General features: G+C 42.3%; 1 protein-coding gene across 1 annotated transcript in view; it reads right to left on the bottom strand.

The window, feature by feature from the left end:
• The window catches only part of HEPHL1 (hephaestin like 1), an 82,264-nt gene that overhangs the window by 36,700 nt on the left and 31,879 nt on the right, over nt 1-13,685 (bottom strand). The window contains exons 7-11 of the mRNA XM_030333633.1: nt 12,954-13,093; nt 12,669-12,800; nt 10,627-10,838; nt 4,358-4,508; nt 808-1,020 (exon numbers count right to left, since the gene is read on the bottom strand). Coding sequence (XP_030189493.1) covers nt 808-1,020; nt 4,358-4,508; nt 10,627-10,838; nt 12,669-12,800; nt 12,954-13,093 — 848 coding nt within the window. The remainder of the gene's footprint in view (nt 1-807; nt 1,021-4,357; nt 4,509-10,626; nt 10,839-12,668; nt 12,801-12,953; nt 13,094-13,685) is intronic.

A 13,685-nucleotide genomic window follows, 5' to 3' on the forward strand; every position in this document is an offset into this window, starting at 1 on the left:
CTGAGAGGCATCTAAACTGTACTTCTAGTGCGAAGCAAAGTAGACACTAATTCATAAAGAAGACAGAGCCAACAAGTACTCATCTTGGGTAGTATATTGGTTTCGTTTTAAGACTAATGAAAAAGTTGGGTTGGAGAAACATTTTGAATGTCCATGGCACTGGCTATCTTATTTTTCAAACGAGCCATGTGTTGCTCTGAATCTTTTATAAAAATGCCCCAATTATCCAATTAGCTTGGAAATGTCTAAGAGAAGGGATGAGTACTGGCCCTTCAATGGGCCCTCGGTGGACTTCTGACCCAGTGCAGCTTACCCTCCAGGGAAACTAATGGTGCCCAACAGAATGAAAATGGAGAAGTCTCCAAGTAACTTATCAGTCTCTAAAGAAGGTCATGTCTATCACCTGGAAGCATCCACTGGGCTGTCTATACCTGGTAGATGCTTCAGAGCAGCAACTAAAATGTCTGTGCTTCAGGAGAACAAGAAATACCCTCTTTCTTGGGGCTGAATCATTCCTAGGAATGAATCAAGGGCATTCTCCCAAGATTTGTGTGGCAAGGTCATTTAGGGGACTTCTTCTTTGTGTCATTTTAGATGCTTTATGTCGTTTTAGATGCTTCTCCTCTGTCCCTTGTACTGTGTGTTTGGAATAAAATAGTTAGGATTATCTGATTGTAACCAAGACTGTATGTCTTGCTACATCCTCTGAAGTGCCCAAATTCAACCAGTTTATTCCAGGGGAGGACGCTAAGGGTACATGCCTGAAGACAGTAATTTGGTCACCTGCGGTGGCCCTGCCGAGTTTACCTGCATGGTCTGGCTGCATGAACACCGTTGTGGAGGTATGGGGAAACAGGGCCAGGGTGTCACGATGAGTTCCTCGTAGGTGGATGGTGTTCCCTTGAAAATAAACTCCGTGCATATCAGTGTCAGTGCCCATTCCAATCATATGCCAGGAAACTCTATCCTTTTTGCACATGCTTAGGCCTGGCTGGTTGCCATACATATAGCCATTAATAGCTAAATGAAAGGAAAAAGATAGTCAGAGCCCAGTACGATTTTATAGATACAGAAAACACACCATTTTAGTACAAGATTATCAATGTGTGGGGGCAGTCTGTTCAATTGCTCAAGTTCAAACTATTTACAGAAGATCCTTCCTACCAGAGAGTAAACACACTAGAGAAAAGTCACACAGTGACTCAATCCAAAATGGAGACTAAGAGGAACAATGAATAATGAAAATATACTAAAATTGTGAAAATATTATGTATAACAATGTACACACAAGGGCACAAACCCTAAGAATCAATAAGGAACAAATCAGGTTGTTTTCTGGCATAAGTTTTTCTGACAAAATTGTTTGACAGCGTAATACAATATCCTTCATTTCACATTTTAGTTTTGCAGATTATAAAGAGCATCGTCCTTGTGAAAACATTTATGGACTTCGCCATTCTCCCCAAAGCTCGTGATATGAAAATCACTTTCTTTTGAGGTTCTTATTCTGTTATCTCCCTTAAGTGTCTCTTCTTCGGTCATTAATTCACTTAATTTCATCAGATCTTCATTTACCAATGGATTCACATTTGATTCCAGAAGTTATCAGACATCTCATTACTGATTTCATGGAACTGGCGTCATTTGAAAGATTTGCAATTGATTGACATTGTATTTGCACGTCTGGTCAGTGAAGAGGGATTGTTTTGAGGCGGGGGGGGGAGGGAGAAGGACGCTAAGTCTATAAGAGGCTAGCCTTTGATTAAATAATTTTGCCTTTTGGTAAGTTTTATTTCCCTGCCTCAGTAAAATAACTGAAGGAACTTTGAATAATGGTTACTTAGATATGAAGACCTTCTGAATCTCCAGAAATGAAAAGTGTTTTTCTCTTTTATATCAACCTCGATCCATTGATAGTGGCTCCCTGGAGCAGTGTCTTGAAAAGAATTTAGAAACCACATCTGTGTGGGATGAACCCCACTCTGTGTGGGATGAATGCATTAACTGAATAGCACTGGTTGAGGGGTGACCACACATGTCTTATGCGTGATGCCCCGTAGAGAGATAAAGATTCTATCCTCTCCCACTTCTTACTAATGCCCATAGTAGGAAAGAACAACTATCGCACACATAAGTGACCTTCTGTTATAATCCCATTGCCAGATAAAATTGCTTTTTATTTCTGTGTCTGCAGAACCAATGGTGCTTGGTAATTTTACTCAAATATCTGAGATTATTAGCAGAAAATCTAAGAAGGATGCTTTGAGAACATTGCATTTTCTGAAAAAAAATCTTTGATAATACCTTTGCAAATAAATTATGTAAATCCTGCCCATTGAATGTTAAAGTGATATTGTAAATTGGGGTACTAATGATTTAGTCCTTGACTGGCCCATAGAGAATCTTCTCTTGCCTTGGAACTCTAGTTTAAATTCTCTCTTTCTGGAACATTCATTCATGCATTCAACAAACACCTTTGCTTGTTTGCTTGTTTAACAGTACTCTAAAAATTTATTGAAAGAATGATGTCATTGCTGGTTATAGTGTCAGATAAAGGTAGTCAAAGCCCATGGTAAGGTCTGGTAAAGAAGTTATACTGTTCTGCCTTCTCGTGTAGACTTGTCCCCTAACCCAGATGATATTTGTTGACTAACCCAAGAACTACTGTAGGTATGCCTCTTTTTCATCAGAAAAGACCCCCAAGGATAGCTCACAAGCTGTTGAGGATGCCCTCTAGGAAAGGAGGTCCACATCTTTTCATATAGACCACATAATAGGTGTAATGCAAGGCACTGGGTAACACGAGAGGCACTTTTTCTTTGGTATTGTTGCCGTCATTTTCTCTCATACTCCATGCAAGCAAGACTGGAGATAGAATTTAATTCATAATTAATGTAAAATTTAAATTAAAATACATTGTTTTCCTTGCATTTTGTTTTAAAGATGACGTACTCTCCATGTCGAAAATATGAAAGTGTATATTACATTGCCAAATCAGGATGGAGCTGGATGTGATGTGGTCTGTTGGGTTGTTTTATCTTTTCTCTTTATCCTTTATCCTAAGGGTCTCTCTTAGGATAAGTTTCTTTTGCAACTTAGCTTCTCCACTAAGGAATTGCTATGTTTCCTCATTCTACTTTCTTCTTTTTTTTTTTTATTTTTTATTTTTTTGGCTGCTAGGAGGGTGGGAAACAAATTTCATGATTCAGTTATAACAAACATTTTGTAGAAAATGGTATTGAAAGGGGCGCCTGGGTGGCGCAGTCGGCTAAGCGTCCGACTTCAGCCAGGTCACGATCTTGCGGTCCGTGAGTTCGAGCCCCGCGTCAGGCTCTGGGCTGATGGCTCAGAGCCTGGAGCCTGTTTCCGATTCTGTGTGTGTGTCTCTCTCTCTGCCCCTCCCCCATTCATGCTCTGTCTCTCTCTGTCCCAAAAAATAAATAAACGTTGAAAAAAAAATTTAAAAAAAGAAAATGGTATTGAAAATGCGTTACTCTATGCTTTCCATTGGTCCAAGAGGAGACTGTTGGCATGGAGTACCCAGGACCATAGGAGTCTGTGAGCTGGTTGCTGTGGGTCACTTGGAACCTTGGACTTTCTTGACCTCCTTGTGGGGAAAGGAGATTAGGGTCTATTTTGTTATTCTCCTATAATGTTTTGAAAACAATAAATAGATGTTGGCCTTGGTCCTAAAACAAGCAATTTAGCACATGTTATCTTAACAATGCTTGCTTTCAGCTCCTTTTTGACTGCACGCTCTCATAGTTATTTGGGATTGGGCTCTCGCTCACTATTCTGCCATCTAGGGTAGTGTGCCTAAGTCTAATGAGACTCCTGTGTTAAGTCACGCCAATTATGAGGTGGTTTGCCACTGTTACAACTGATATAAGAAAGAGAAGGAGAATTAAGTAATTCCTTTTAAATAAGATCTGGGATGGGAATTTGCTAGTATTTTACACATTATCACATTAGACAGTTCTTCATGCAACTTGATAAGAGACACTTTGTTGTTTAATGATTATCTCCAATTATCACTTGGATTATTAGCCTCAATGATGTTATTACGAACCCAAGGGAGGGCATTTTGTCAGTCATTTTCTACATTTATAAAGTACTGCAGTCTTTGCTGGTTCATATGTTGTGTTGCTTCATCTAAAGCTGATGAAGTATTTCAGAAGTATTAAGTTGCACAACGTCCCTGGGAGGTAGGAGGTTTCACCAGACCTTGTGAGATGAAGTCATGAAACAATTTACTCTTGACCAAGAACAACGTCCAAGAAACCAAAATCAAGATAGTTAAAACATTCCAAATATTTTCACTTCAAATCCTTACAGAAGAGAAAGACACTTTTCATACCATGCATTCGGTTGGACTTCACAAAATCTTTGTCATCTTTGTCAACACTGAAGGGACGCCATGTAAACCTCTGAATGTTTTCATCAAGATACCTGCTCAGATTCTCATCAAAGACTGTAAATAGTAGATAAAATTCCTTGTCGATTCCTCTCTAAAGAGAAGAAGAACATAACTGTATAAAAAGTACAGCTTGGAGGAATTCTAATCTCTACTTCACTTTCAACGTGAACACAAATAAATTAGGACCAACGTGAGTTGGGTCATTTTGTAAATCAGGATTCTGAGCATGATTCTGATCAATTCATTTTACACCCTAACGTTTCATCTTTCTGTTTATATCCTTATCCCTCCCCATGAGATCTGCTCAGAGGAAATAGGTCCTTGCTCAGAAGCTTCCCTACACTGTGGGACTTCTATTTTCAGTCTGGTCATCACTATCTTATTCTCCTTCCCAGGGCCTCCATGCCCTGGGCTGTCTCTCTCTCTGACTTCATCTCCTTGTACTCACCCCTCATTTACTCCAGCCACCCCGGCCTTTTGCTCTTCTGTGAACACACCAACTTCACTCCTGCCTCAGGGACTTTTCATGTGCTGTTCCCATTGCCTAGAAGGTTCTCCCGGGTCTTTCCTGGCTCACTCCCTTACTCCATTCAGTTCTCTGCACGAATGTCACCTCCTCAAGTACCCTTTCCTGACCACCCTGTCTAAAACAGTCACCTAGCATCCACCCTGCCTGCAAACTCACCTCACTTACCCCCAACTCACTCTTCTTTATAGTACTTAACTCTATCTGCAATTATATTTCATGTGTGAACTTACATTTTTTTAGTGTTGTCCCATTGCATTGTAGCTTTGTGAGAGTAGGGAAGTTTTGGGTTCCTCTCTGTGTCCCCGGCTTTTAAAAAAATGCCTAGAGAGAAGCCTGGATGGCTCAGCTGGTTAAGCATTCCACTCTTGGTCTTGGCTTGGGGCATGATCTCGTGGTTCATGAGTTCAAGCCCTGTGTTGGGCTCTGTGCTGACAGCATGCAGCCTGCTTGGGATTCTCTGTTTCCCTTTCTCTCTCCCCCCCCCCCCCCCCGCATCATCTGTCTCTCAAAATAAATCAACTTAATAAAATAAAATAAAATAAAATAAAATAAAATAAAATAAAAATAATGTCTGGAAAAGCAGGCACTCTACATGTTTTTGAGTGAAATAATGAATTCACATAACCCATCAGACTTTGCTAAATTACGTTAATGTAAGTTGAAATGGAGGGCACCATGGATTACTTCCCACTGTGTATATTCCTAATCTATCTGTCCGAGCATGTCACGCAACACACAACATCCTACATTGCCGAAATATGCTTTTCTTTAAAGCTGAACCAGAGAGGTGACTGTATTTTATGTCCCTCAACCATCTTCCTATGTCTAATGTACTCCCCTCCAACTCACCCTTTAACCCGCTGCCTGCTCTGGAGGAATCCCCAGAACTGCCACAGATCACATCTCTCTCCTTCTGAAACTGGACAATACAGTCTAAACTCACAGTGATCTCGTTGTTGCTTACCTGCTCTTAGCCCTTCCCTCTTGGCACTTTGACCAAAGTGAGGCCAAGCCCCTTGCAGCGATCTGAACTTGCTGTGTTCCGTAGGCCTTCGTGCATGCATCCCTTCAACTTGAAGGTATGCCACCCCAATCCAACCTCAAGAGCCAGTTTAGCTGTCCCACCTCTGTGATGCTTTCCTAATGCATCATCAGAGATGTGGGTGCCCTTTGCTTTATTCTCACACCATATCTTATATGCACCTACTGCTTTTATCACATGGTGTTTTAGCAGGCAGTAGTTTAAGATCATGGGATATGAAAAGAAATGATGTAGGCTTGCAATATTTAAAGGAAAATATGAAGAATTGGAGAGAAGTAAGAGGTCAAAGATATTTTAAAAGATTATGGGCTATGGGTGCTAATGTTATTCTGCACATCCATTGTGAAAACTGGGGCAAGTGATTTATTCTCTCTAAGCTCTAATTCCTTCATTTGAAAAATGAGAATAAGAGTAGTCTCCACTTCCTGGGGTTGTGTATGTGTGTGTGTGTGTGTGTGTGTGTGTGTGTGAAGGTTAAAATAGATAATATAGGTAAAGCACTCAAGACAACATCTGGCAGATACTAAGTGTTCAATGTTAATTGTGACTATTAGCTGCAATTGCAACTGTCCATAAGACAAGAAGGAATGACTGAAAGGCATTGAGTTGAAGAACCTCATCACCTGAGAGTCAGTTGGAAGGTAACTAGGTCTATGAGGGTGGGAAATTAACCCAGGAAAAGGTTAGAAAGTAGGTGATACCACATGGTGATAATCCACGTGAAGGTTCATTTTATGTGTCAACCTGACTGGGCCATAGGTGCCCAAATATTAGGTCAAGCTTTATTCTGGGTGTTTCTATGAAGGTGTATTTGGATGAGATTAACATTTAAATGGTAGACGAGCAAAGCACATCACCCTCTCCAATGTGGGTGGGCCACATCCAATCAGTTGAAAGACTCAATACAACAAAAAAATCTGACCCTCCCACAAGTAAAAGAGAATTCTTCCTGTCTTTGAAGTGGAACATCGACTTTTTTCTGCCTGCAGACTCAAACAGAGGCTCTTCCAAAGGCTTTGAGCCCTCTGGACTTTTGTGTCTCCTGGATCTCTTGCTTGCCGACTCTCCCTGCAGGTCCTGGAACTTGTCAACCCCCATAATCATGTGAGCAAACTCCTTATAATAAGTCTGCTTCTGTCTGCATACACATCCTTATGGTTCTGTTTCTTTGGAGAACTTGGATTAATCCAACCTGCACTCGTGCATGGAATGTACCTGAGCGACGTCTAGCGTCTGCAGCACAAAGCTATTTTGTGAAGAGCACTTAACATCAATATGTTTTAGGTTCCCACAGCAGTAAGGAAGCTGGGATGCCTGAACCATGGTCCTTCACACAACTCTGAGTGTTTAAAATGTGGATGTGGGGAGTTTGGCAAATAAGCTTGTCCTGGAATTTTCAGTGTCTATTTGCAGGCCACACATGGAGTGTTTGAGTGTGTGTGTAATGTGGCCCTTTCTGTTAACTAAACTTCTTAATAATGACTTTGAAGATAGGAATGCTTACCCTGTATTTCATTCATCAACCATAATATTGGTCGAGTGTCAACAATGCACCAGGCATTGTTCTGGGAAAGGAAGATAAGACGGGCAAGTCTCCTGCTCCATGGTACTCACATTCTTGTGAGGAGAAACGTTCTATAACACATCAAAAGTAAACAAAGAAAATGTCCCCTGGTGGTAAGTGATATTAAAATCGGGTCATGTAATAGCATATGACTTTAGCTTGGTGATCAGGGAAGACTTTTCTAAGGAGGTGACAGGAAGAGCCAGCCACGCAAAGGTCAGAAGAAGGCATGTCAGGCAGAGGGAGCCTAGTAAGCAGGCCCTAAGCCAAGGATAAGCTTGGCCTGTTCAAGGAACAGGAAGGCTTATGTGGATGGAGTATAAGTAGGCATGAGGGTGTGTGTGAGACACATCAAAGGAGTTGGAGGCCGGGGGACATAGGTCTAGGCTAAGAAATGTAGATTTTTATTCCAAGCGTGATAGGAAGTCACTGGAGGGTGTTTAACATGGATATTACGTGATCTTGTTTGCATTTTAGAAAAGTCACACTTGTGGGGCGCCTGGGTGGCTCAGTCGGTTGGGCGACCGACTTTGGCTCCGGTCATGATTGCACGGTCCGTGAGTCTGTGAGTTCGAGCCCCATGTCAGGCTCTGTGCTGACAGTTCGGAGCCTGGGGCCTGCTTTGAGTTCTGTGTCTCCCTCTCTCTCTGTACCTCCCCAACTCACACACTCTCTCTCTCTCAAAAATAAACATTAAAAAAAAATTTTTTTTAAAGAAAAAAAAAGTCACACTTGCTTCCCTGTGATGAAACCGATCACAGGAGAAAGAGGGGCTTGAAGCGATGATGCATGATGTAGACCAGAGCCTGGTCGAGGAAAAACATGTTTTCCTTTTATTATAAAGGATAAAGACAGAAAAATTTTAAAGGGTACTCAGCTTTGATAATAGTACAGTATCAAGGTTAATTTCCTGACTTGGATAATTACATTGTGTTTATGTCCGAAAGTGACCTTGCTTTTAGGAAACACATTGAAGAGACGTCATATCTATAACCTACCTCAAATAGTTTAGGGGAACAAAACCCAGAAAAATAAAGAGAAGGCTAAGAAAGCAAATGAGATAAAATGTTTACATTTGGGCAATCTGAGCAAAGGATATATGGGAATTCTTTGTGGGTTTTTTTTCTTTGCAACTTTTACATAAATCTGAAACTGAATTATTCAAAATAAAAAAATATAAGGGTGGTATAAACGGCTGGATAGACAAACAGGGAGTTTAAGTGGCTGTTGCAGAAGGTCATAAATGTTAGAAAGGGCCCTATAGCACCTGGTTAGATTCTGTGACAACCATTCACCTCTGGGAGAATTTACTGGAAAGAGATGAAAACACCTCTTTTATGTTCTCTACCTACCTACCTAGGAGAGACGTAAGCTTTTACCTATAGAGGGCCTGATTCAGTATGTGTTTCCTAAGTATTTTTTGCGTTGAAAATAACTTTCTGTCTGGCCAAATGGATTCCTCGCTCGGCCAAATCCCAAGTAGGGAGTATTTCGGGTTACGGTTAATTTTTTCATGAACTTGGTGGAAATGGATTGGCCGCAAATGGTGTTTGGCTCAGGCAACACCCCCCCACATACCATAAGGTGCTTCTAGCAAGCGTTCAAGCCACCATTAAATAGATGCAGTTGGGGGAAAATCAGGGCCTCCTTACACAAGTTTTTTGGCACTCAATTTCCTGGGCTCAGGTATTGAGCTAGAGGAAGCAGGGTGGTGTCTTGGAAAAAAAAACAAAAACAAAACCACAAAGTTGGAAGCTCAAAGTCCCATGTTCTACTGCCAAGTTTCACTACTTACTAGGGGTGTCTCTTGGGATGTCACTCACGGTCTCTGAGCCTCAGTTTCTTCGGCTTTACAATAGGGATCGTTAAGGCACTGGGTGGCTTAGTCGGTTAAACTGCCAACTCTTGATTTCGGCTCAGGTCATGATCTCATGGTTGTGAGAGCGAGCCCTGTTTTGGGCTCCGTGCTGAACGCGGAGCCTGCTTGAGATTCGCTCTCTCCCTCTCTCTCTGCCCCTCCCCCGCTTGTGCACGCATGCATGCTCTCTCTCTGTCTCTCCAAATAAATAAACATCTTAGTTAAAAAATAGGGGTAGTCATTCTGCTTTGCCCTGTATGATTCTTGTTGTACAGTGCAACTGTATTCAGTCTTATTGCACGTGCGTTACTGAGGGCCAATTCCGAGGGCCAGGGACACAGCCTCTAATAGACATTTCTAGGGTTGGAACTTTGTGCAGGGAAGTACAAGTCTGAGGCGGACCGAGACACTTTGTGTCCTCTACCTAGAAATCCCGTTGAGTCCAGAAGTGGGTGCTTACAATGCCAAACATCATATAATATACCATTTAAATAAATAGTCTTGCTATTTCTGATTGGTGAAGTAAACCACAATGGTTACATGATTAGATTTGCCTCTTCTCATCAGTGTGTTTAATATCATGTGGACATAGCTTGAAGTGCTGTGCTGTGCCACACTAGTCAGTGCAACCAGGGGAGCCTCAAAGGTGGGACTTGTAAGAATTTATCTACATGCTTTCTTGTGCCTTCGACCCTAACGATTAACTTTCGGCTTACAGCGATGAGTTACAGTGGTTCTCAGCCTTGGTTGCACATTGGAGAGCCCCTGCAGATTCTGATTTAATTGGTCTGGAGTGCCTGAATAAAAGATGTTTAAAAGGTTCCCCACGTGGCCAAGTCTGAGAAGCCTTGTCCAAGAAGAAAGGGCCCCAATTCACATTCCATGTGGACTCCGAAGATTCTAGAATCAAAACAATGCACAGGGAAAGGGACCCACTGAATCCCATCCGCAACGAGCAGAAATCCTGGGTTTCTGGGTGGGCATCTGTAAGTTTTAGATCTTAACTTTACATTAAGATTACATTAAATTTAAATTCAGATCTTAAATTTACAAAAAAATAAAATAAATTACTCATTATGTAGAAATCAACATTAAGAGGGTGGAGGAAGCACTGCTTTTCGTACCTGACCCTTTATTACTATTTAATCCCTAGCCATATTCCTGGTGTCTCCCACATGCAACCCTGAGAAGAACTTGGTGATCTTTGATGGCCTACCTGTGTCCCATCAGCATTGAGAACGCCCTTTTTGCAGACTAGCAAGGGCCCCACAAGGCCAGAGCTGGTGTCCTGGATTGGCTTAACCGCTGAGAAGTAAAGGTAGGTCAGACAGGGGGGATCACTGGCTGTCGGGCTTACACTTTCAGGCACCGTCCATTTGTATGTGAAGGTTTCACCCGGCTTAACATGTGCCCCTGGTTTCAGAAATCCTGAGGAGGTAAATGAAAGTTACTCAAAGCCAGAGCCAATGACATTAAACTTGTTGGACTGGGTCTTCCAGCCCTGGGTCTCTCTCTGATGATGTATTTTGTAGAAGGACAGTTGTTCCCACGTGTGTATGCTACCGGGGAGACCACTGCCACGGTCCGATGTTTTATGAGAGAGAAGTTTGGATCAAAGGGTGATCTTCTTCAGAGATTACATTTAGTACCTTCATAGATGTTATTTCTTACTCAAATACTAGGTTTAGCAAATATTAAAAGAGTGACAGTTGCCTATTTCACAATTAAATGTAAATCTATAAAATATCATTGAGCGCCTTTGTATGTGGAGTATATTAAAGTTGGCACTATGAGGATATCCCAGAAAGTTAAGCAAGAGACCTCACTTTAAAGAGTTGGAAATCTTGAGGTGCCTGGGTGGCTCAGTAGGTTAAGCGTCTGACTCTTGATTTCGGCTCAGGTCATTATCTCACAGCTTTGTGAGCTGGAGCTGCACCTAGGGCTCTGTGCTGACAGCAGGGAGCCTGCTTGGGATTCTGTCTCCCTCTCTCTCTCTGCCCCCCTGCCTCTCTCTCTCAAAAATAAATAAACACTAAAAAAAGGAAATGCAAAGAAAAATCTTTAAAAAAATAGAATTTGAAATCTAGAAGGTTGAACTAGAAAATAACCCCACATAATCATAAGATAGAGAAGGTAGGTGAATACTCAAGGTGATAAGGCTGATGAGTGACAGATCTGGGATTCAAACTCAGCACTGTCTGGTTCCCAAGACTTTGCACTCACCCTGAATACTATATTGCTAAATGAACACGTTGAGTCTCTCCAGCTAGACTGAGGTCAGAAACTCTCTGCATATTGTTCAGAGTTTTGCAAAAAGGTGCCCAATAAGTTTGCTAAGTTAAACAATAGAAAATATAGACATTTGGGCTATCACCGGTGTTCTTTCTGGGTACACACACACACACACACACACAGTGTTTGTGACCATTTGACCAAGGAAGTGCAGGTACAAGAGATGATGCTCCAGGTGGGGAGAGTGATGATGGGTCTGAGGAGGGGGAATTCTCCCTCCATTCCTTCCTTCTCTGTTCCCTCCCCATCACCTCACACCTGCTCTGGACTGGGCCTAGCCCCATCATTGGGCACAAAGAAGTATCCCAGAACTCATGATGTCTGTTGCCAGAATGGGGAAGGCTTCCAAAGATATCAGGAGTTTCCCAAGAGCAATATTATGAGTGGAAGATAGTTCCTGCAACCACTGGGCAGAAACTGCCTTTCTTATATGTAGAGTCTCTATTACCTCCTCTGTAATGAGGAGAGGCCATATATGATGGTAGGCATAAAAGACTGGTTTTAATAAATATTTGTCAACAGAGACAGAACAAAGACCACGTGTAAGATTTTGAAGACAACCAAACATTGGAAATCAGATTTTCTCCTCAGCCTTCACCCACAGAATCCCCCACAACCCGTGGCTAAAAATCTCTCCATCTCAGGGTAGTGGGGGTGACTGTGAACGTAGCCCACGTTGAGATTTATTACATTGCTGAAGGAGAAGGAAAGGCATCAACATCTCCTAAGTGCCTACTGCGGGGCAGACCCTGCCCTGAATTCTCTCCAGCTTGTCCTGAAGCCCTGTGAGGTGAGTGTCACTACCTGCCTCAGTAGGGGAGAAGAATAAAGTTCAGAAAGTTTAAATGATGGCACAAGCTCACAGGGCCGGTAAGGAAAGGGACCAGGACTTGAACCAAATCTACCCACTTCTAAGTCCTCTGTTTACTCATCTTCTTTCCTCCCAGAGGCCAGGCTGAGACTCACCATCTACGTTTGGGGCTGCATCAGAGGCCTTGTCATAGATGACGCCATGAGGCAAAATACTGTAGACTTTGTCGGCTTTGTTGGCAAAGGTCACTAACAGGGTATCACCCACCTCAGCCCTGATGACGGGGCCTGAAAAATATCAAGAGGAGGAGGGAGAAGAGGATGAAAAGAGGCAGAGAGAAGTGAATATAGGCAGGAGAGGAAGAGTCATTCCACATAGACATATATGCCCCACTAAAGCATCTCCCCCCATTCAAAACATGACAGATGGTTTTATTCTACCAAGAATTCCAAGATGGGCTTCTGCCTCAGAGAGTCTCTTTCTTCGAGTAAAAGTTGCATCAACATACTCCATATACTGAGCCTTCCAATATTTTCCTCCAATTCTGTTGTCCCCTTGTGTGAAGTAGAGCTCGGAGTCACTGTGTAAAGAATAGGAACCTGGCTGAGAGCACATCTCTACATATGCACCAGATGCCTTAATTATGGAGCTCCCTTTGATTGTCCTTAGCTCGTCCACCCACCCAGATATCTCCCCAGGAAAGACGGAACCGTCTTCAACTAAGTTCCCAGGAATAATTAGCCAGCTTTGAAAGTCTCCGGGGGGCTGGATGGTGGTCAAGCTCATTCCTCTCTCAGCCACTGTACTTTCTTCCCCGGAGGTCCAGCAACCGAAGAAAGCACAGGTGAACTCCTTACTTACCGGCGTCAGAGTCCCAGAATGGTGTCCTACAAAGTAAAGAGCTAACTGGTTTCTTTGCAGAGTAAGTATCCCTCTATATCTCTTGCTGACGTCAGTATGAATAGTCTTGCATATAGTAAGCTTTTTCATATCTGGCATGATCAAGGAATGAAGTGTCTAGTTCATCAAATAGCTTCGTTGGTGGAGTTATCGTACGAACGACATACATGAAAAGCCAAATTCCAAATGTGAAATACAGTAACGTACATTCTGACTAGCACTGTCCTAGACACCTTATTTCTGCCAATGGTGCCTTCACTCGTGGAGTCACA

The sequence above is a fragment of the Lynx canadensis genome, chromosome D1, assembly GCF_007474595.2.
Source record: "Lynx canadensis isolate LIC74 chromosome D1, mLynCan4.pri.v2, whole genome shotgun sequence".
Lineage (NCBI taxonomy): Eukaryota > Metazoa > Chordata > Mammalia > Carnivora > Felidae > Lynx > Lynx canadensis.